Source organism: Macrobrachium rosenbergii, chromosome 27 (assembly GCF_040412425.1).
Source record: "Macrobrachium rosenbergii isolate ZJJX-2024 chromosome 27, ASM4041242v1, whole genome shotgun sequence".
NCBI lineage: Eukaryota > Metazoa > Arthropoda > Malacostraca > Decapoda > Palaemonidae > Macrobrachium > Macrobrachium rosenbergii.
Window position 1 is genome coordinate 13,825,858 of NC_089767.1, and position 25,475 is coordinate 13,851,332.

Below are 25,475 nucleotides of genomic sequence, written 5' to 3' on the forward strand. Positions count from 1 at the left end.
TGCTGTTGTCTGTAAATTCTTGAAGTTGACTTTTGTAAATTCGTAAAGCCATTATTATGTGTTTATGAACGCCTGAAATAAATAACAATGAATTTCACTTACTATCAGGGTCCTCCCTGGGCACCCTCTTGGGCAGCTGTGATCCTCTGGGCATGTTGACTATACTTTCGAACTTGGTGAAGTCTTCGCGACTCGGAGCTCGATCGAGAGTCCTTGCTTCTTGTGTCAGTGGACTTCCGCTTGATGATGCTACAGACGCACTTCCACTTTCACTCTGCAAAATAAAAAAAAAGTAAATAAATAAATAGTGAGAACAACATGGTAGCCATTGGCATATTCAGCTTGATGCTGAAGTTGGGCATAACTGTGTGAAATCTGTTCGGCATTAAATTTTAACTATAGTATGCAGGACATTCTGCTTTCAAGTACATGGACAACCGAACAACTGAATCTCTCGTTGAAACACTGAATACCTATAAAATGAACTGATGATGGGAATCTAGGATTTGAAACTGAAAATTTAAAAAAAAAGTAAAAAAGGTGCCGAAGTTTCTTCGCCACAGTCGAGTTTTCTGTACAGCCGCTACAGCGTATAATCGAGGTCACCGAAAATAGATCTATCTTTCGGTGGTCTCGGTATAATGCTGTATGAGCCGCGGCCCATGAAACTTTCACCACGCCCCTGTGGTGGTCTATCCTATATCGTTGCCAGAATCACGATCATGGCTAACTTCAACCTGAAATCAAATAAAAACTACTGAGGTTAGGGGGCTGCAATTTGGTATGTTTGATGATTGGAGGGTGGATGATCAACATACCAATTTGCAGCCCTCTAGCCTCAGAAGTTTTTTTGAGATCTGAGGGAGGAAAGAAAAAGAGCGGCCGGACAGACAAAGACGGCACAATAATTTTCGTTTACAGAGAACTAACTAGACTCTACGGCAGGAAGCTCCTGACGTAATACACTATATTACGTATATTAGTCAAAAGGTGTCGGTTGGTCGATGGTCTATAAACAGTTAGATTTTCTGTGCAGCCATCTTAAGTGTGATAGCAAGAGGGAGACTGAAATAAAAATGAAGAAATGACAGGAAAGTGGAACACGCCCAGATAAAAACAATATAGGGTAAACACGATAAATTTTGCTGTTTTGTGACTTTTAATTGGGTACCTTTTATTTCTCCGAGGCTTTTGGCTCTTGGTTTATCGATCCCTAATTTTCCAGACTTATTTTGACAGAAAACCAGTGAAAGGCCACAAAATGTCTTACAAAGCCTCAGCGCATTGTTACGTAATTGCAGATGTCAAGATCACTGTCATAGTTCTCCAAATAATAAAGATGATAATAATAATTCACGTCCTTTCTCATGATCAGGTACGCAGACTCAAAATAAAATAAGCAGACCGCAGTCATTTTGTGGACTTAAATGTTCTTCTATGCAAAGCCTCTAGATCTCTAAAACTTAAACTTTTATATTCCACATGGGTTTCTTATTGCACCACATGCCTACAGGCTTTGCCTATGTTCATGGTTTTCCTAATATGCAAAAGAAAGATCCGGAATATTTCGCTCTCTTTGCAGAATTCTTCCATTATACCTTACATACATTCCCAACATTGTTTTAATAAGGTAGCCTATATCAGGTTTATGGATGTTCAAGTTCCTAGTTAACACTTTAATGTTACCTTAAAGCATAAAGTACTATGCTGTTCACGATTCATTTAGTTTGTATACAGTCCTGTCGGCTTTTATTTGCATACTTTTAATTATCGCTAGACGTCTTTGATTTTATTAAACGCCGTCTTTTACCATTTTATTGAAACACCTGGTATTATATTCTAAAGCAGATCGCTCTATGGATAACAATAACTATGCACGTATTTCTGCCCACTGTAAGAAGGACTCTTAAACAAAAACATCTTTGATACAATCCTATGGAATTTTTTCCTTGCTTATTCAATAGACATATAATAACGATAAACATCACCATCACAGTTATCATAATAATAGCACAATAATACTAATACTAATATTACTATCATTACTTCTCAGTTTCATGAAACAAGTATTATCCAATATTCTAAAAATTACTTACCTACTATGATTTTCATTGCACCTAATAAGTCTTTCTTCTAGAAATAATGTTAAACTTTATAGGCTGAAAACGTTCTAAAATGAAACGTTTGTTGCATATATATGTGTGTATGTGTATTTTTATATGTGTGTGTGTGTGTGTATGTATGTGTGTTTGTACACACGTATGTAATATATATATTAAATATATATATTAATTATATATATTTTATATATATATATATATTTTAAATATATATATACATACATATATATATATATATATATATATATATATATATATATATATATATATATATATATATACACGGCTGGTCCAGGGTTAGTCAACATGACATCTAAACTTGGTGGTCATTGCCGACCACAATCGCAGTGACACACCAGAATAGATATTGAAAACATATTTTGTTTTAACACACAGATATAAAAAGATATTATAAATCGTCTGTGATATGTGCATGATTTTTTTCTTTTTTTTTTTTGAGAGAGAGAGAGAGAAAGTTAAGCGCCTGCTAATAGGAAACGATATTTAGCCGATGGTAAATACTGACTTGCCATACCAGACAACTTTCCAGTTTTAAAAACAACTGGGATTGCTACTAATGTACCGCTGCTGCTATTCCAATTGACTGCTACTTTTACCCTCATAACTCTTAATGCTGGGGTGGTTCGCCTTATCACTTAAGTAATTCCGTTTCAAAAGAAACGGCTTCTTGCCAAAAAAAAGTAACTATTTTAACCATCATCATTACAATTGTCAATATTGCCATTTTAAAGTTGTTCTGTCACATTGCCAAAACTATGTACCGTTTTTAAAAGGTAGTTTCCGTAAATATAATCCAGAAATAAAGTGAAATGGAAATTATATATAAAATGGGTTTCATAATCAAATAGCCTCTCCTATAATAGTAACAGAAAACGCTATCTAAAACAAAATATCAAAACTGCCTTGGTTACGTTTTACTGAACACAGTTTATGTAGATATCTGATAATTTTTCATGCACATTTTATTCCCGTTCCTTGGAAGGGCAGAAATTTCTGGGGCCTCAGTATTTATATTGTAAACACAAAATACGACATACCTGGAATGCGAGGGAGAGAGATGTCGTGATTAGTACTCGCCGAGAATAGAATTTACGTCAGAATCACGTGATCCGTCGTATCAGATACGACGAAGCATTTCATCACTTCGGTCACAAACTCAAATTCCTGTGGCCCTAAGTTAATAAGCTGCTGGGCGTATGAAATAGCCCAAAAGGCAAATAATGGTCTTTCCTTCAATTTTTCTATCTTGTCACTATGAAATGTAATAGTAATGATGGCAGTAGGAGAGAGACGAAAAACAGGCACTGAAATGAGACCTAGTCCCAGAAGAGAGATGGCTAAATCTAGCATGAAGCTTAAACAAATGAGACAGAGAAAGGAGTTTATTTTGTCTAAAAAAAAAAAAAATAGTAAATTTTTAAGATTTAATCTAGTCATCTGTTCACGTGGTTTTTCCGTGACAATTTTAGAATCATGATCACCCAAAATATTAATAAAGACGAAGGTACAATTCAATATTCACCCAAAAATATCCAAAGAATTGGGTGGGACGTCAAACGGTGTCTGGGAGGTAGCGAGTCTGACCAAGTTGCATGATCCCAGTTTGCACTCAGGAATGGAAACCGGCTTTTATTTATGATGTAATGAAGAGAAGTAAGAATTAAAATGACTGTGCATGCACCTTCAAGGGCATGGCTAAATATGAATCTCTCGCCAGTTATTACCTTTAATTTCACATTGATATCTTTGGAAAATATCCTCAAGAAGTAAGCTGATTACAGAACAACTGCTGCTCCATTTAAAGTAGCCAATACCCAATTTTAGCGGTTGCATAATCAATATCAAAGAGAGAAGACCAACTGAAAAGTTTCCGCTAATTCTACCGTTAGAGAGAGAGAGAGAGAGAGAGAGAGAGAGAGAGAGAGAGAGAGAGAGAGAGAGAGAGACTATCACTTCAGTTGTTTGACAGCGGGTTTTGTTTTCCCCACCAGTTGTTTTCTGGGGTTCACTATCCTTCTTGGCGTTCATTATTTCAGAGAAGTTGGCAGAATAACAACACTCGTATATTATCTTTGTTAATATTTTCATTAACAGTAATAGTAACCAAGATCCAACCCTAGATTGAAAAGTAAAATGCCACAAGAACTAGGGCCCAGTAATGAAAGTAGCTTAACAGAACAAACACAAAAGTAAACAATAAACTGTATAAGGGAAGTAACAAAAAGAAAACAAGATAAAGCAAACTGTGAAATGAGAATCACGCGAGATGCGTCAACACAAAAACATTTGCACGCAGTATTAACTTCTGAATTTCCAGTGATTCAACTACATGGTCAGTGGAGGACAATCCATAACTTAGTTACAGCTGTAATGACAAAACAAAGGGCAAGCCTATCAGAAATATATGCATGTATTGTACTAAGTGGTAGATGGTCTAGCTAGGAAAGATCTGACTGCAAAAGAATGTCGGAATTTAAGAAAGTTTCATATAGCACGCTCAATGGCAAGTTATCCCAGTACCTGATATTCTTTTTCCCTGGGTCCAGAGTACCTGTGCACTTTCTGCTCATCACTAGTGTGCTCTTGAAGCAGCTGACCTCAATGAGACCCCAATTTCATAATCAAAATTTCTGAGCAAATTTATCAATGAATTTTATAAGCATCTTGATCACTTAAAATATTTTGTATCATAAACCTTCTTTCAAAATGATCGCTATTTGATTCAGTAAACATGCTGTCTTTGCGAATTCCCTTTAAACTAGAAATCAGGGACGGGGTTTGAAAAATTAATTGTAGCAATGGTTAGGCGGGCAACTATTTAATAATACACCGAATTAAACTAATAAAAATTTGTCGACCTCGCGAGTCATCCGCTGGACTATGGTCTACTTTGTATACCTTGCATTACAAACACTACAAAGTTTATCTCCACGTGAAGACTGAAGTTGTAGAAAATGTTTATTTTTTTATTTGAATAAAGTGCAAACGTTGGTTAATTCAATAATTATTCACAGACTGTGAAGAATCAACGCCCGAATTGTTTAAATAAGCTCAAATTGCAGATATCAGGTGACAGGTAAAGGTACGGTACTGAATTATCTTTTGCTTCGTTATCGTGTGTTCTGGTACAGTTTCAGGTGCTTATGGGACCTGAATCAACTTCAGTGTGTGTAATTGCTTTCACCACAGTTATGAACGATTCATTTTCATAGTCTACCCGACAATTTTACATTACATTATATATATATATATATATATATATATATATATATATATATATATATATATATATATATATATGTCAGAGAGGTGGACACTTTGCTATCCGTGTAGACACCCTGGGATTACGTATGTAATCAACGGATAGGTTTGCTGAAAGCAAGTGGGTGTTACAGACTAATACACACATAAACAAAGCCACTCCAACACCTTCTAAAACATAACAGACACCTCACACGTCTCGAACTGTCAACCTACTCGCCCAGTTCTCCTCGTTGCTGGGAGAAAGGGAGCTAGGGATTTGGTAACATGTACACATTCGCTACCAAGGTCTAAGCGATGTCAGGCAGGGCAGCCGATCGAGGCTACGGCCTACCCCACCGCCAAATCCAAGTCCTTCAAAAGAAGGCATCGTGCTTATCCCATATAATAATGGGAAAAAAATGCACGTTAAAAACGAAGAAGATATATATATATATATATATATATATATATATATATATATATATATATATATATATATATACTAACAGGGCCTCATTGAAATTGGATGGTATCTACCGGAGATATTAAAAAAGTTACAAGCTTTCCAGGACTAACAGTCCTCATTGTCAAGTATCCGTGGATACCATCCAGTTTCAATGAGGTCCTGTTAGCAACTGTATTAATGCACAGAACAATTGTGTGAGTGATAAGTTAATAAATATATATATATATATATATATATATATATATATATATATATATATATATATATATATATATATGTATATATATATAATGTATATATATGTCACATATACATATAATGCAAATGATTTTTGATTTTTATATAATTCAAAAATGTCAAGCCACAAATATCGCTTAATATCGCATTCACTAAACCTTGGGAATAACTTGTACCACACTGCATTTATTAACTTATATAACTGCTTCTGCACCGGCCGGAACTCGAACCTGGGTCATTGGTTTAGAAACAACAGTGACATTGACCACAAGCTTATCAAGCTTCTTACACAATATTTTTCTGATATATTATTTTGATTGACAATTTATTTACCACTTCCTTGGACCCTGGTATACATCAGCACTTTTTGTAAACCCGCCAGCCTGCCCAAACCTCGCCCCCTGCATCCCCATAGAAATCAACGCAAGGCCCTTGGAGATAATTAGAGGTAACTGCAGTGGGGTAGATATTCACCCCCTAATGGAGCGCTTCGTCTTTACGTCTGGAAGATCGGAATTCGTACTTCAACCAGGGTTTTCCTCACTACGTAAAAAATAACGAGACAAATTTTCGGTTTTAATTAGACTGAATAATTTCTAGTATATCGTCCATCATATCCTTAGATGGAGAGGTGAATTCTTTGGAGTCATCTTCATACCAGTTTCATACAAGTGGATCTGAACTTGAAAAGATGAGATGAGGACAAGGCGTACGTGTTTGTAGAAAAGATTTGACTAGAATTACTGTACTAGAGACCTATACAAGATTTCGTAAGTAAGGAACATATTCTTATTTATATAAATACACTCGTGCTGTGCAATACTCACTTTATTTCCGTTTGTTTCCTATAATGGATAAAGCACCTTGTATAGCCGTACACAAATGTTAACAGCGTTTCACTCAAAATGCAACTGCCAAGCCAGCCTAACTGTAGTAACTGATACGCTTCAAAACCGACGGGTTGTTATCGCTAGCGGAACTACAGCACGGCCCCTGACAAAGCCTGGAGACTGTTTGACAACTATTTTCATAACTTTTGCTTCACACCGCTTTTGAACGCCACAACACTTACCATCAGATGATGAAAGCAAGTTGGAGTTAGTTCTTTTCTCACGTTCAGATCGAAATGTCCTGTTTACACATCTAAGAGCGGAATGTAATTTTATGTACGACTTGAATCCGGGTGGTTATCTTTATCGAGAGCTCGTCAACTTCGATAATATTCCGATTTTTTTTTTTTTTTGTCCTTAGAATTAACTATTCAGGCACCGGAAAAAAAGGTCTGCTGGTGTTATTTCACTGTCTAAACTCTAAACCGTTAACCCACTTTCAATAGATTTGAGACGAAAACTGGCCTCTTATAATGGATTTTCTTTTACGTTTGAAATTATTTCTAATCATAGCTGTGTAGACCCCGTAGCCAAGACATTCCGATAAAGTCGATAAGATAATAATAACAAGAAGCAAAGATAAAAAGGTTGTTTTCCGCATACTGTCGAGGACCAAAAATGAATCAAATAGTATATATTTGAAATTCGAATATCTATTCATCAAGAAGCAAAGATAAAAAGGTCGTTTTCCGCATACTGTCGAGGACCGAAAATGAATCAAATAGTACTATACGTGCCTTGAAATTCGAATATCTATTCATATTTGTATGGCTGCAATTATACACAGGCGAGCATGCAGACATTGTATATGTGTATTTAAAAAACTAAAACTCTGTGTGCATATTGTTCTGAGTGCATGATGCCTTGTTACTTTAAAATCACTTGTTATTGTTCAACGACTTCACGTACACTCAAACTTAGCTACAAACAAAAGGCAACTTCGATATAAATGTGAAAAAAAATTGTATCGAATGAGGAACCGATATTTCAAATTCCCTAAATATTTGCATTTCTTTGTGGAAATGAAACTGTAATCTCCCTTGAGATTATCATGATTGTGAGTCACAAATGATCAGCGTGTGAATCTTATCAAAAACATAGGCTTACGCTGATTTCCGATCCTGTATCAAGATGGACCTAGGCATGTACGATGACCAAGATTAGTGATGAGTTTTGTTAGCCTCAAAAGTAAATAATTATTAGACTCAGATCCTAAGAGACGTTATAGATTCAGTGCCCCTAAAGTAAGAAGCTCGCATAAATTGCTTAGCAAAACTATCATACGCTCTGTTACGTTCCGTTTAATCACCAGTTATATTCATGAGACAATGCCCCAACATAAGGTAGTTGGTGTGGAAAAAGCGTTGTTTGATTTGCCATTTCAGAGAATCTTTTTACTAAAACTGCAACATTTGCCTAAAAGACTTACGAAAAATACTGATAGTATGCGGGACAGGTGCATAAAAAAACTAGACTGATTCTTCGAAGGAACAAAAGGAGAAGAATATTATTTGATAAGTCATTTCTAAATATCTAAAAACAATGTGCATAAACTTAACAAGGTTTGGCTAATCTAAAGAGCATCGCTGCCATTTTACTTTCTATGGTCTGTATTGACTGACTCATTTATTTTTCGTAATCTGGGGACGAACGACAATAGTGCTGAGCATATAATGGGGATGAAACTTCCGCCCACTGATAAAGAGAGGCGGTTTTTAAAGTAAGGAAGACATTACCCGATTACGACGAGAAGTCAGTCCCACCAGGAGTTTACTCTATCAGTATCACCTGTGACTCAATTGAGCTCAGTACAATAACTAATTACTTTCACCTCACCGCTATAGCCTTCTTCACTCAAGCAAGGAGAGGCTGATCAGAAATGCAAAACAGAAAGTATATGACAGATAAGGAACAAACACAATTAGAAAAAATAAGAAAACATGCTTGGTCTTAGCTAATCAAAAATAATTGGGACACAAAACTTACTGTGAAACAAAAAACAGGAGATGGTTGAAATATGAGGCGCTCGTTGCTTTTCCCAAATCGACAACGGCAAGCAATGACTTAGAAATAACAAACAATAAGCATTGCTAGATCAATTTTTGTCATAAGAAAACTTCTCCCGTTGCTCTTGCTTATTAGCTGTTGTATTTTACACTTTTTCAAGTCTTATTTCCAGGTTGCTGTCTGGCAACGGGATTTTCTTCTTTTTAGAAGACTCTGAAGATGCGAGAGTACACCTCACATCTTGAGTTTTTAACATTTTCACATCCGCTCTTGCGTGCTATGGCTAATCAACACTTACCACTGTAAAATTAATAATGACTCATTCTTCTTTATCTAAAGCATATTTGCCTGACGGACGGCCGGAAATCCGGTATACCAGACACCACCCATAACAGTGATAATACAACGACCACAGCAAATTAATTTGATATTAAGGGTTGTGTGGGATGTTTATGCAGAAAGATTCCAGTTCTAAAAACAGAGGTGAGAAAAACAAAGGTAAAGAATTTTGGCAGCTAGCGAAAGTTACAATAATAGCACCATAACCGCCTAACGTCTTGCTCAATTATAAATCGTACTAATCACTGTCCTAAACCTGATGTAATTTTATAGAAAGCATTCACACCATGTAGTTTAACAGAAATTACATTTTTACGGTGCTTGTGCGGCAGGGAGAGAAACAAAATGAAGAAAAAAGAAGAATGTGGACTCCTTAAGGATAAAATCCAAAAACAGGCGTTGGTTCCCAAGAGCACGTTAAAACTTTTCACATCAGCAGCGTTATACAGTAGTAGCCTGCTATAGTAAATTCACTCAAAATAGAATAAAACACAGAAGTAGTACAGGTAAATGAATATGTGTATGCATGCCAACACTCCCAAGCGAACTTACATGTAGTGCACACAATAAACTTAATGCTTTTATTTACCAGTAACTAGTAAACTGGTAATTACTATAGAATCTACCTCTTTCTTCCTTTACACACACACATACGCGCGCATTATATATGCTCTATATATATATATATATATATATATATATATATATATATATATATATATATATATATATATATATATATATATATATATATATATATATATATATATATATATACATATATTATATATATATATATATACATATATGTATGGCACACGAAAAGTCATCCAGAAAAATGCCATTGCAATCAGTTCAGAGGTATTTTCACCAAAATGTCATCACGCCTCGCAAACCTAACATTAATCATCTTCGCAGGTTGCCGTGAACTCGAGCGATCATGTGTAGTCTCATTTAGGCGTCTGTACGAGTCCTTATTTGTGTATGTGTGTGTGTACGTGTTGCGTGACCTTGCGCCTGTCCATGACACACCTTTCGTGGGTCAGTAAAGTATTTTTCTTATGTCGTTCATAATAAAAAACACAGAAAATTACTGACTAGCGGAGCAATTCTCCATCGGCCCTGCGATCAGGTAGGTTCCAATAATGTTTTGCGTGTTATACCGGGATTCGAGATGTGTGGCAGGGAGCTAAATTCCGTGACTATAACATTCACAAAAAGAAAAAGAAGCAGCTCGTTTTTAGAAAAGAAATTGAAGGTGTAGCCTCACTGAACAGAGGTAACAGCACCGTCTTCCCGTAATTCAAATGTCGGAAGACTAATCAATAACATTGTTTGACAGCTAATCTAATTTTGGCTTTTTTAACGAATTCAGAAGCATCTTGTATTTTAATTAAACGATTTTTTTTATTTAAAGAAAATGGATCCGGTATACAGAGTATATTGACATTTACTGCTGAAAAAAACGAGTAAAACTCCCATAGTCTCATGGACGCTCCATCGATCACCCTTACAATCGTTGTTCCATTTTTATCCATTATAAATGGTATTTCATTCTGACATTTCTCCTTCAGCCAGACATCTTCCAGTCTTCTTTGCTGGGTTCCCCGTAAACATTCAGATTTCACCACTATTTCAGCAACCTATCTTCTCTCTCTCTCTTTTTTTTGACATGATCAATCGACACTCAGATCCATCTTTTCATTATGTTCTAAACTTTTTTCCATAGTTCTTTTTTTTTTTCAAAAATAAAGAATTATGTAAACTGATCATCCAAACTGTTTCTATTTCCCTTCGTTTTCATAATATGCAGCACCATACTCCAGTTTCCTAAAAAAGACTTCTCAAAAATGTCATATTTTCTAACTAGACACTTTTTCCATTTCACATTGTATTTCATACATTGCCTATACACTGGTTCATATACTTCCTTATTTACTAGTTATCTATGATTACCATTTATTCTTAATTACCAATACGAGTTATCAACTTCAGTTTTTTTATACTAATATTCATGACAACATCTTCCTTTCACTCTCATAACTACATTGTTTCTGTGACTGTATTCCCTGTCAGATGAATCCGCTTTGAAAAAAATTCTCCGGTATTTGCGACTCTCTATACTATCTTGAACAGCACCATATAAGACTAACAACAAACCATTGCACTTTCCATTCACAACAGTCCTTTCACTTATCTCACAAACTTTCACCTACGCCGTGTGCCGATTCCCTACCTTCTGTCATCTAGTAAAATATAAAGAACACGCGCTAATTATCAGAAAAGGTTTGTCAAAACATTGGTTCAGGAAGCAAGGAAGGCAAGAACTAGAAATTTAGGTGCAACTTTGGCTTGTTACCTACGCGTCACCTACTCCGAGGTGCTAGTACTAAACACCGTATGCTAAATGTAAAGTAGACGGCCGCACGATGTATTGTTTATTAATATAATTTGTCTACCACACAATACAGGAATGGGTGTATATAACATTTTGATCCCCGAGGGGCTAGTACTAAACACGGAGTCCCAAGGAGCTTCCGCGATGTTTCGCACTAGCACTTCGGAGTATGTGACGCGTAGGTAACAAGCCAAAGTAGCACCGAAATTATTTCTAGAACAAGATTTAAAACTCAGAAAAAAAATCCCTTATTATCCGTACTGGATCATTATCGCATTGTTAACTTTACTTTATACGCAATAGATGTACAGTAATGTTGTCAACATCGATGTGACGACAACAATTTATTCCCACTAACCTCAGGAGAGGTGAAACCTGGCGGTCACTACTGCATACGAAACTATTCACAGCATTCAAGATTTTATTCACAATGAAACGTCAATGAAGCGTTCTGGTAGTTATTTTTATTTTTAATGCCATTCAGTTTGCTAAATCTCTGTACAACTTAGACAGATCTGAACCACTCCAGTAACTCTTTATCTGTAATTCTAACGTTTTTTGTCTTTTCCAGATTTTTTGTCTCTTGATGTTCTCTTCTATCAGTATCAAATTAATCGGTAATCTACGCCATATTCTTTCCTTTCGTTGTTTCTCTCTTTTAACATTTATATATTCAAGGTAAACTTGGGTGAATGATCATTATGATCTCGACAACTGACACATTTCAGCATGTTTTTTCTCCGAGGTTTTATTGTTTAGTACTGAATAATAACAAAGACAGTCTCCAGTTTTGGTTCTCTATGTTGATAGACTTTTCTGCAGCAAGTTTTTACACATGTTATCAACTAAAGCATGTGGATCAAATTTACTTTGCTTCTGAATGCCGTGCTACTCTTGCATTTTATGTCTCACAAAAAGAATCCTAAACCACCTGTAAATGCGTAGGGAAACACATACATCGTCACTTTACATCTCTTGAATAAGGTTATGATCAAGAGTTCAGAAAACCAAATCTTACATATCATTGGTATTCGATGGAACCTTATCCACCATCTTGTCGACAAGCTGTAGTATTTCCATCGTTTCTCTAAACTCACTGATATAATGGTGGTATTCTCAAGCCAAGAATGAAAATTGACATTTTACATTGTACCTTGAAATCCTCTAGAAAGTTAATGGTTTTGGTATTTGGGGTCTATATACCACTATAAATGCAAACTTTCGCCTTCCAGATTTAAAGCAGATCTACATTTGTTCGAAACTTCCAACCTTAATCTCCTGTTCCATCGTAACTCTCGAAAACGGGTTAGAAACCAAGGTTTCTATCTCCGTGCTACTGCAGTAGGCGGTCTACCTACGGCAGGGGTTTTCAACCTTTTTCTCCCCACGTACCATTTTGGGTATTTTTAATGTCAGTAATGTACCAAACTTTGATAAAGTAGAAAACAAAACAAACTCAGAAAAACATTTGATTGTGTATATTTGCAGGTACTGTACACGAAGCGAAACATTGATATAAAACAATATTGGTAAACATAAAGAATTCCATAAAAATAAAGAAAATTGTTGATAATTATTTACCGCCTATGCAGTCAGTGGGCGGTCAGAAACAACACCAGGTAGAGCGTACCCCCTAACTGACCCTTGAGCGTAGTAGAAACACGCAGGTTGAAAACCCTGACCTATAGTAGAAACACGCAGGTAGACCGCCCCTCTATCAAATAGATAGAAACACGATTCAGGGGCAGGTACTAAACACGGCGAAACATTGTAGAAACACGCAGGTAGACCGCCTACTATATAAGAAACACGTAGGTAGACCGCCTACTATAGTAGAAACACGCAGGTTAACAGCCTACTATAGTAGCACTTTTATTTCTCCTTCTCTCTTTTCCAGGGACATTCAAAACCGTTTGTATGTTTGGTGTCTTTCAAGGATTTTTGCATTATCGCATTCACGCAAGTCTCCGCCAGCAGTCCAGTATCAGTTTTTTCGCCTTCCATTTTCTTATTTCCGACGATGATTTGGAACCACCATTTTTTTTTCGCTAAATGGTTTCATGGTCGTTATTTTGGCTAATCCCATTTAGTCTCCTCTCATGTTTTAAACATTTTCACCTGATCTTAAGATTATATATACTTATGAAATATTATGCACTATATGATTATTATAGCAGAACTGCAATTCTTTATCAGTAATTACCACAGGTGAAAAATAAGAAAACATGGTGTCATCCTTTCCGGTTTCGAAGGCCTTTATTTTTGTAAAAGAAATTGATTGAGATGGCAGAGTCTGAGAAGTCCGCACTTTTTCTTCTACTACAAGAACAGTACTGAGACAGAACTACAAATTGGTATGTTGATCATTCACCCTCCAGTCATCCCCACAAATTAGGCAGCCCTCGAGCCTCGGTAGTTTTTATTTTATCATTTGGCTAAAAATCACGATCGACTCGTCTGGACATTGCTGGATAAACAACCATGTCACCACCAGGCCACACCTGAAAGGTGTCATGGCCGGGCTGAGAGTTTCATGGGCCTGGTTGACATTACTACCCATTACTGTGTTTACAAATATGATAATCCTATTTTCATATATCTCTACTGCCCTTAAAACTTAAACAATTTACAAATTTTACTTTTGATATTAAAGGACCATAGTTTATGATCCCAGTGAAAGATATTCACATATGTTTTTAACTTTCTTTCATGAAGCCAGATCCTCAATGATTATCTTATTGTGATTCTTAGAATTGGGTCCAATCAACTAGGTCACATTTCAATCGGTAACGCCAAGTGATTCTTGGCAGTTGGTCTGTCAAATATACCACTGAGGCCTCCTTTTCGATATTCACAAACTTCTTATGTTGTTTATTGCTTTTAGTTTGGCCAAACCGATAAAGCACTGTAAAAGAATTGAACAACTAAGAAATGTATTGAGATATGCAGATGGGAACAGTGGTTATACTTTTTACATGTTAGTGAGAACAATCATGCTATCAACTTAAGGGCAAAAGGATTGTATGTCTCCTCACTGTCAAAATTCTTGTAGTATATTCTTTGTGAAAATGACAATGGGTGATCAGTCCTTCGTCAATGGCTTGGAAATAAAGTCTTGAAACAACTGTCAGACCTACACCCACTTTTTTATTTTTCACCTGTAGTAATGTGTGATATTTATATGAGAGATATATATATATAGATATAGTTTATATATATATATATAAATAACTATAAAACTATATGTATATATATATATTTTTTTTGTGGTTTTCATAATACAGTAATTATGTGTATTTGTGTGTTGTTGTGTAGTAGTAATTTTTGTTTCAATACGCGGGGAGACCGTAAAAGAGTTAGCGTAAAGTTACAGTGATTAAACGCTGTATGTCTTGAGACGCTGTAAAAAATTTGTGATTAAAGGACGGTGCGTGGCGCTTGAGAATGGGACAGAGACGCTGATTGTTTGTTGTTGGGACGCATTTTTTAGTCAATTTCAAAACTGCTATTTTAACATTCCATTGGGACTTCGATCAAAACACTGTGGTTAACTTACCACGTAGATATGCAACTCAAGGGGCCCACACTCAGAGACCAAAAAGCGTTGTGAAAAGAGCTGTAATTTTTCTCATTCCTTTCTCTGCTCGCCCGCTTTTTCGGGATTTTACGAATGTCCTGTTTTAACGTAATTGATATTTAGATAGACGATGGTCACTGTATCCTTTAACGGTTTAATTCTTAGTAAATGTGTTCTGAGTTAAACTAACAGTGTGGAAAGACAGAGTATAATTGTGTGTAATTCTAGTAAATTGGTTAAAAACATGGTTGTAAGCAATTTGGTACCAAGGTATTGTGGGACATAATTGTGGGTTTCTGATAGTGCACTAAGAAAATATTTAGAGTGGTTAAATATGATACCTTTTCACTTTTTTTGATATTTTTTCAGCGTTATATGTTTTGAGCTTTATCTTTTGAAGAATTTTTCTTTATGCATGTATGTGATGTGTTTGCTATTGCCTTAAATTTTGCTTTAACATTTTTTGATATTTAATCTTTTGCAGAGTATATTTCTGTGTCTTTTATATCCATATTTTTATATGATTGATTTATTTGCTTTATTTTGTTTAACACTTGCGAATTAATTTACTTACAGTATATTTTCTTTCAATCAAGTTTTGTTATTTAACAATAGAAATTTTACTTGGATAATTTTTTTTTAATTGATAAATTAATTTCTGATTTAATTTTGACTGATGATTAATTCAGATTTAATCCAATTTTTCAAGTAATAAAAATTTCCTGAGACTGTTAATGTCATGTATAATTTTGAATTTAGAAATAAATTTTTGTATTTAAAATATTATATCAGAGTTTCATTCATTGACCCACCAGTAATTTTGATTTGAATTAGAGATAGAGTGGTAAGTGAGATGTTTTCCTTCAAAATTGAAGTGAGCTCGAACCAGGGAAATGAAATAAATAGAAATATTTGAACTTTTATAATGTTAATGGAGTGATGCCCTTGATTTTACCTCACACCTGTTTAACGAACTTTATCTTCCATTTTTTCATGATTGATAAGTTTATATGGGATCACTGTTGCCTTTAGAGAAATCAGTCGTCTTGTATGTGTGATGAGGGTTCAGGTGTCTGGCTTTTTGTGAGGTAACTATAATTGTTGAATAAATGGTAAGTTTGGTAATCAAATATCAAGCACTTAGATACCAGGTTTGATTTAAAGAACAGACACTGACACTCCATCTCTTCACCATATATAAATGGTGCACTAGACTCCGGGAAAAGCAATAAATGATATCAGGTTTGATTTGAAGAACAGACACTGGACACTTCGTCACACTATATATAATACATGTGTGTTTTATATATAATGCATGCTTTACAAAAATAACTTAAAAAAAAAAGTTCTATTTATTTTCAGCAATACAGTATTAAAATGCTACAAAATGAAATAAAATGAAATATTTTCACCAACAATTTAATGCATTTGCCATAGTTATATGCCAAACCACGTAAGGGGGCTTCCAGTGGTTCCTGTGAATCAAACTGCTGTACTATAGTTAAAATGCGTTCTTCAATCTTAATGTACTTTGAATGATTTTCGAGCAGGAGGATTCCCAACCATTAGTTGTTCATAATAAGAATCGTGTCCTTTCTGTTCTCTTTATGCCATCGATGAATTTCCATAAACTGGATAACATTCCAAGTTCTGCCTAATTTTCCTGTGAAATCAGGCATGATTGTTTGTCCTGTCCTCACCTGATATCGTGCAATATTATTCCACATTTGCGTAGGGAAAACAAACTGAACGTTTGCCATTGTCCCCTCCTCACTAAACGAAACACTGGTAAAATTATATGATAACTAAACAAGACTTGAATATCGTAATAACTGGTTTAATATTACAATTCTCAAATCAACGAGCCTTTGGTGAAATTAATGAGGTGATCACTGAAACGAGACCACAAATTTGCGGATGGTCCTTAAGTTTGTTTCTTGGAAAATGCCAAAACAGCTCATCGCCAAAACAATGAGTGCCAAACTGTCTATCGCCAAAATGGCGGCGCGCCAAATCGTCAATCGCCAAAGAGTCGGCGCCAAATCGTCCTGTTCCGTCCGCCAGTGCTAAAATATCAGCCTCTTTTTCATAAATGCTTCCATTTTCTAATGCCGTATTTCCCACAGACTGAATAATTATGGAACCACTTTTTTTTTCCAACCACTTAGAATCAGTGATCATGGTCGTTCTAATTCTAATCCTCTCAGTCTCCTCTCATGTTTTACAACATCTTTCTTTCATCTTAAGATTCACTTTAGACTTATGAAATCTTTTGCGCTAGGCTATATGCATTTCTAATAGCAGAACTGCAGTCTTTAGTTCTGTAATTCGCTGCACATTTGCAGCAACATGGATCATCCTTTCCTTTCGCAAGGCCTTTTAGTCTTCTGTAAAAGAAATTTATTGAGATGGCTGGCAGTCTGTCCGTCCGCACTTTTTCTTTCTGCAAGATCTTAAACAATTGAGACAGAGGGTGCAAATTGGTATGTTGATCATCCACCCTCCAGTCAAACATATCAAATTACAGCCCTTGAGCCTCGGTAGTTTTTTATTTATGTAAGGTTAAAGTTAGCCACGATCGTGCGTCTGGCACCGCTATGGATGCCAACAACACATGTCACCACCAGGCCGTGGGTGAAAGTTTCAAAGGCCGCGGCTGAGAGTTTCATGGGCTGTGGTTGATTTCATCAGCATTATATGATGGCACATTTTCTGATTGCTTGCCGAAGAAACTTCGGCGCATTTTTTACTTGTTTGTTCTATGTGACCATAGTATTGACAGTAGAAACAGACAGTGACATATGTTTTTCGTTACATGTCAGCGCCACCCCCTCCCTCCTCTAGGTTTATCTTATCGTGATTCTCATGAATTGGGTCCCTCACAACTAGGTCACATTTCAGTGGGTAACGCCAAGTGTTCTTGGCAGTTGGTCGGTCAAAAATACTTGAGGCCTCCTTTTCGATATTCTCGAAACTGCAAATATTCATTTATTGCAATTAGTATGCTTATGATATTTGACTGTATATTCGATACACTACATGTATTGGTTATAGATGTGAGCTTCTTTATACTTTTTTCACAGCTGCATTATCAAGGTTATCAGTCTTAAGCCTGCATTATCCTTCTCTCCCTCACTGTCAAAATTTATAACTATATTCTTCTCAGGAAAATGACAATGGGTGATCTGTACATCGGCTTGCCATATGTCTTGAAACGACTGTGACAACCCCACTTTTTTCTTTGTCCCATAGTCCTGACTTTTTTTTTCTGAGAGAGAGAGAGAGAGAGAGAGAGAGAGAGAGAGAGAGAGAGAGAGAGAGAGAGAGAGAGAGAGAGAGAGTTTAGCCTTTAAAATAAAGAACTTTCAAAACCCCATGTGACGTACCATACTTTTTTTTTTTTAGGTTGTGTCTTAGTTGAGTGTTTTCCTAGTAGCAATTATAGCACTAATTTTGGGGAGTGAGGCGAAGGAGAGACAGCTACGTAGTTTACAGGCTTAAGGGGGAAATTGTAAAAAATCTTGTGATTAAAGGATGTGCAGCACACAGCACGCAGTTACTTGTAAAATGCTGATGGCGTTTGATAATTTGACGTTGAACCCATTTTTGTGAAAATTTACAAGTATTTTAACTTTTACACTTCGACAACCAACTTAACTTAGAGAGTATGCAACAGCTCTAGCAAATGTATGGTAGGCTGTCTGCAAGATTAATTTTTCTCATTCCTTTCTCTGCAGAGGGTTTTTTTTAAGCAATTTTGAAGGGTTAACAAGTTACTGTAGTTCACAATTAATTCTCTGATGAGTTAGTCCGAGGTGTGTAATTATTGTTCGCCTACAAGCTCCTAAATGTGTTCGATAAAACTACCATGGAAATGGAAAGACAGAGTATAATTGTCCGGAAATTCTAGTAAATTCGAGATTTCAAAATGGTTGTAGTGGTTGATGCTTGATGTGGCTGGGACAGCTAAACGCCTCATGTCTGACTGCTAGAGAAATCGAGTGAAAAATGCACCGAAGTTTCTTCGGCGCAATCGAGTTTTCTGTTCAGCGTATAAAACTGTGAGCCGCAGCTTACGAAACTTTCAGCCACTGCCCGGTGGTAGCCTGTCCTATAGCGTTGCCAGACGTACAATCATCGCTAACTTTAACCTTAAATAAAAAAAAAAAAACTACTGAGGCTAGAGGGTTACAATTTGGTATGTCTGATGATTGGAGGGTGGATGATCACCATACCAGTTTGCAGCCCTCTAGCCTCAATAGTTTTTAAGATCTGAGGGCGGACCGACAAAGTACGGATAGAAACAGTGCGGACGAACAGACAAAGCCATCAATAGTTTTCTTTTACAGAAAACTAAAACTGATAAGAAACTTAGCTCAGTTACTGAACAAAATGGGTTCTTATATTCAATGGCCATAGTGTAAAGAACCTTTTGGTATTAAGCCCAAGCATATAATTGAACCTGTATTATCTCTGCTTGGCACATTAGCACACATGATGAGTCATGTCTGTCAGGGACAATGTTTGGTCCCATCTCCGGGTCACGTATCAGAAAGCACGATTTAATTCGGTCTACTTTAAGATGAACTTCGACTGTCAAGTTCACAAAGTAGCATCATGTTGCATCACCTGCTTTTATTATTGTAGAGAGAACTGTGCCTTTTTTCCTTAGGTAAAAACTACCCATAATTAATTTTTGCTTATGAGATTTTTAATAAACCATTGAGAAAAAATGTTATTTTTACGATGTTTCTCTACTTTTTTCACTAAAAGTAGAACGCATTCATTATAGCATATATACACTACCAGCGTTATAACGTGAATTTCTAACCATTGTTCTTGTTTGCATATAGAAAATTTTGGTAACATTACCAATACAAAAGAAAAATAATAATAAAATAAAGTGCTCGGGTAAGTGATGTAGATTGGAAAGAAACTATACTGGGAAGAAAATGTTCTTCCTTTAATTGGTGTTTTAGATTAAGCCAGCCTTGCAATGGCATTCCTAAAATTAGTATCAAAGATTTCATATACCTTTGCGTGTAGAATATCAGCTGTCTGTGGTCTGAATTTACCGCAGTCACCAATAAATATGAGAGTAGGAAAATTCTTAATGATGTCTTTGCCTGGCCAGAGACTATATAATATTATCAATTTACTTTTATCGTCAAATTTTGTTTTTAAAAATTATGAAATTGTTATAATTTCTTGCTATCTCGTTTAAATTTGAAGTGTTTCGCTAGTGTTTGATGTAGAGTCGCGCGTGACGTCATAAAAGCATTGTTTTGGAATGCGAAACCAAAACAAATCCATTCCGAGCTCCGGAGTCGTGACTCCGTGACATTAGTGTATCCGCTGGAGGATTTTTATCCAGACCGCCGACTGACGGGATAATTTAGATAAATCGACGCGCTCGACTGACCCAGGTGTCAAATATTCATGCAAGCGATCGACGAGCCACGAGTTCCTCAGCTACAACTCGACGGTGCAGGTGCCGCTTCAGTAGTTGTCAAAGGTGCATAGGACCTACCGGGTCACCGACCTCGTTTTATGTTTTGTTTTGTGAATTTTATATGTGATTTTGAGTGACACAGCCAAAACAGTTAGTTAAACTTGGTGTTTTGTTTAGACCTTCCTGCATATCAAATCAAATAGGCCCATGTCTATCGCCTGCTAGCGTAGTCCAACCAACTTGGGATTAACCGAAGGTAGTTTACGGCACGGTATATACACCCAGGCCGTAGGCTTGTTCGTATAAGTTTGGATAAGCCGATATTATTTTACTTTAATCCCACAACTCCATATTGAGCTGTTATGATGTGCTTTTTTAGTCTCTTTGGTGTGCCCAGTATGAAAATAAGACAAATCTAGGGTAACATGTCGCAAATTTACTGTTAGCAAGATAGGTATTTACTCTTGTGTATGCTGTAATATTCGTTCTCATGGGAATCTTTGCAGTACTGAACTAAAAATTTACAGATAAGCCTGTGTGTTTATCATTACAGTAGGCCTACTTGGCAGGCCTATTGGTGGTAAAAATGCTTAAGACTTGGATATGCCAGGCCTATTTAAAGTGGTCATGACCAGCTTAAAAGTAGATCAAAGACATATTTCAACAAGGATATTTCTTTACCTGACCTTAACGTAGGGTGCTCTGCTATGCATAGCAGAATGAAATGTGCAACTAGCCTAGGACATTCAGTTTTATTATCCTGTTTCTGCAATAGTTCTGAGTCAGGGACCAGCATATTTTTTATGTAAATGGCATAGTTGGAAATTAACAAAAGCTTTGTGCTTGTAACTTGGAAGACGCAAGTTCAAACTGTGCTTGATAGTAAATTTCATTTTATTTGTTTAATTGTTAGTTATATTATTATTCATATATATCAATGGAAAAAAAGGATGCAATTGACATAAAGCATCAGGTTGGCATATAGACCTACTTATAGTCTGTTTTTTTCCATCTGTCCACCCGCCTGTGGTGCTTGCGCATGGTAACACTGTGTCCCGGGCTTTAAATAGTTACTCTATGTGTAAGTTTTAGGTAAATAAAACATCTGGGTGTACTTTTACAACTGAAAAGTGTTTTAATAATTTACTGTATGCGAATTACACCGTTAATATTCAAAATAGGATATTGTTATTATTGTTGAATGTAAGCTACCTTTTAATCAAGGTGGCGAATGGAACAGCCAGAGGCAGTGACGAAAATTCCTTCTCTCATGAGTTCACTGCGGCAAGATGTCAATTTTATTGGATCACACCTACTCTGCTACTAAGCTACGTGTTACTTCATATCGTATCTGGCTAAAACGCACTTTATAAAAATTAAAAGTATATACTGATATACTTACTTGTAATGAAGTAACACGTAGCTTAGTAGGCAGAGTAGGTGTGATCCAATAAAATTGACATCTTGCCGTAGTGAACTGCGAGAGAAGCAATTTTCCCGCCACTGCGTCTGGCTGTTCCATTCACCACCCCGAAAAGGCAGCTTACATTCAACAATAATAACAATATCCTATTTTGAATATTAATGGTGAAATTCGCATAAAGTAAATTATTAAAACACTTTTCAGTTGTAAATGTACACCCAGATATTTTATTTACCTAAAACTTACACATAGCGTAACTATTTAAAGCCCGGGACGCAGTGTTACCATGCACGAGCACCACAGGCGGGTGGACAGATGGAAAAAAACAGACTATGGGTGGCACAGACTCCAGAATGGGATGAAACAAATGTTTTCTCCCATAGGCTAGTGGGGTTGATAATGTTCTGCTCTTATGACTCAAGATGAAAAAATGGGCTCAGATTCAGCTTGAGAGCTGAAGCTCAATTCCCTCACTGTATAAATATAGGCCTATATACAGTATATGTAGTATATTTATGTATATATATATATATATATATATATATATATATATATATATATATATATATATATATATATATATATATATATATAAATGTATGCAGTATCACTTTACAAGTATACTGACTCACTTTGATACACACCTCATTTATAAAGATTTGTTGAAAGTATCTCTTTTAAATTGAGTGAGTGAGAGTTATACACCATAGGGATACTCCGTCTTAAGTAAAATGTTAGTCTCTACCCCACTTGGAAATAAGGCAGTTGACATCTCCAATAAAGATAGAGAGAGGAAAAGAAAGAGTGAGAGATGCTAGACAGACTCAGACAGATTCAATTTTGATGAATTTATCATTTTTATAGACATATATACATTCTTTAATTTTCTAGAATAATAAATAAGTGTTTGTTCCTGGGGGAAAAACAAACCTGGGCCTTTTTTGTAGGAATAGCTTTCAGCATGAATGGGAATCAGCTTTTGAAACTTGGTAACAAGGTACAGAATACTTAACACTATATCCTTATTTCATTCTAAGACATGACCTTTAAAGTCAACCCAAGTCGAATAAGCCCTAGATACTCCATAAGCCAAATAAGCAACCTGTAGTGTTGGTAATACAGTACAGTACAGTAAATACTATATACAGTAAGTTGTCCCATAGTTAAACATTTTGCTGTCTTATTAAAACGGTAAATTTATACATGTTAATTATAAAGAAAACCCCCAAGGTTTGTTTGGCATGCCAGCTGAACTAGGTCACCCTCAGTCACTTTGGTGTGCAGAAGTCAAATAATACAATTGTATTTAATGATAGTTTTATATTGTGTGTATTATTGTTTATTATACTTGTGGTATAAAATGTGAAACTTGTGATCTTGTGCCATTTGCATTCTGGTAATACTATGTTTTCTCAAAATTATCGGCTGATTGAGTTTTATTTAAGTAACTTACCCAATAATTATATCGCTGTAGTTTTCTACGTGATGGCAGCTTGAATTTTTTAACTTTGTGGCAATACTCTTCTTCTTCCATCCAAGAAGGAGAGGCACAACCCTTGAAAAAAGGATCAGTGTGTTTTCTGCCTTCCTAGGGCTCACACAGTTGAAGGAACGCAGCTTGGTTTTTTGAATTCGTTTTGTTAGCTTCCCTTTCCAGTGAAGTATTCTAATTGTTTGCCTTCAGCACTAGTTTTTTGTTGTTTATCAACTGATTTTGATTTTTTATAACTGATTTTGACTTCTGTCTGATTTTGATTAACCTTTGTGGTTTTTGTGTCAACCGGCTTTTTCTCTTACCGAGATTTGCTGATCGGCTTTTGCATAGTTCGGTAGTTACCTATGAAGATTCTGTTAGGTTAATTGTCCTTTGGGAATGTTTTTTCTTGGTGAGTATTAAATTTTGTAACTTTTTGCCTAGTTTTTGATTATGTCAGACTCTAGCTCACCCAGTTTTCAGTACTGCAGCAAAGGCTGCAATACCAGGTTAACAAAAGCTTCATATGACGCTCATACCATTTTGTTCTTGCAGAGGTCAGGTCTGTTCGATCAATCTAACTTGTAACGAGTGTGTTGGGTGGGATGAGAAGACGTGGAAAAACTTAGCTTCTCATCTTTCTAAGCTAGAAAAAGATAGAAAGAGGAAAGCGGCTGCTAGAGCTGATATTAAAGGTTTAGATATTAGCTCAACTCCCAACCAGTGAGTATGGATGTACCCTCTGTTTCTAATGTGTCTTGTTCTCCGAGCCCAACTGTTCCTCCCTCATCTGGCTCCCTCGCTCCCGAACTGGATCGCTTCGCCATTCTTGAGAGCAAGTTTGTCCAAAAGTTTGGTCTGATGGATAAGTACACTGACACAACTCAGTGAATCAGTGCACTTTTTTATGAAGAGATTTAGTGATAAAAGTGCCAGTGAAGTGATCGTGGAGGAGGTGGCTACCCGTTCCGCCGACTCTCCTAGGCAGAGGTCACTGCCAGACTCCCTAAACCTGAGGAGGAGGCATACTGGAGGCCCAAGGGAGGTTGGTGGGAACTATACACGGGTAGTCGCTCCCTCAGTCGAGCCTGTTGTTTTCCAGGCTGCGACGGGGGCCATTGGAGAGACGTCTCAGATGTCCACCATCTCCTTGAGCATAGGAACTCCTAGCCCTGATTCGAGGCGTCAGTGGCATATCTTGAAGAAGTCTTGCCCCTGAGAGAGGTATTCTTCTGCTCGGGAACAATCTCCTATCCCTTGCAAAAGACTGATTCCTGCAGCTTCTGGGGTATCCCTGAGTGGCTTACTCCCGCTCAACCATCTCCTGACCCCCAGTATCTGGCGCCCAGACGCCATTCTTTGTCGTCAAAGCCAATAACGCCCAAGCGCCCCATAGTGCCCGAGCATTGTTTGGCTACTGATCGTCTGTTATCCCATGAGTACCCAGTAGTGCCCATCAGCTGGGCACCCAGCTCCTGCTGTCTGCTTGGCGCCAACTATGAATATGTGCATGGCGCCGATTTTTTCTTATCAAACTTCTGTGACACAAGAGGAGTTAGACCCTTCTCTGGAACCAATTCAGTGCCAGCTGAATAATATTTTGGACCTTTTGAAGAAACTTCTTCCATCGAAGACTTCCACAGACCCTTCGACTTTACAGTCATCATCAGAAGAAGAGGAGATTGTTCAAGATTCTTCTTCATCGGCATATGTTGCTCTCTTGGAGTATTTCCTTGTGGTATTTCTGGATTACTTCTCACTCAAGGCTCCTTCAGCACCACAGTCAACCTTTTTAATGAATAATCCGTCTGAATTCTCCCAACTGCTG

General features: G+C 36.6%; 2 protein-coding genes across 5 annotated transcripts in view; one reads left to right on the forward strand and one right to left on the reverse strand.

Moving 5' to 3' along the window:
• LOC136853417 (uncharacterized) overlaps positions 1-7,476 on the reverse strand; it is a 31,767-nt gene extending 24,291 nt beyond the window's left edge. Inside the window, exons 1-2 of one of the 2 annotated variants that reach the window (XM_067128929.1) lie at positions 7,160-7,476; positions 103-274 (exon numbers count right to left, since the gene is read on the reverse strand). In XM_067128929.1, the coding sequence (XP_066985030.1) occupies positions 103-274; positions 7,160-7,162 (175 nt within the window). In that variant the 5' untranslated portion in view covers positions 7,163-7,476. Of the gene's footprint in view, positions 1-102; positions 275-6,914 lie in introns of both variants that reach the window. The other variant, XM_067128928.1, reaches the window with a different exon arrangement.
• A 13,101-nt stretch (positions 7,477-20,577) lies between these two features.
• LOC136853420 (centrosomal protein of 41 kDa-like) overlaps positions 20,578-25,475 on the forward strand; it is a 56,542-nt gene continuing 51,644 nt past the window's right edge. Inside the window, exon 1 of one of the 3 annotated variants that reach the window (XM_067128931.1) lies at positions 20,578-20,813. The gene's annotated coding sequence lies outside the window, so the exon portion shown is untranslated. Of the gene's footprint in view, positions 21,007-25,475 lie in introns of all 3 variants that reach the window. The other 2 variants (XM_067128932.1, XM_067128933.1) reach the window with 2 other exon arrangements.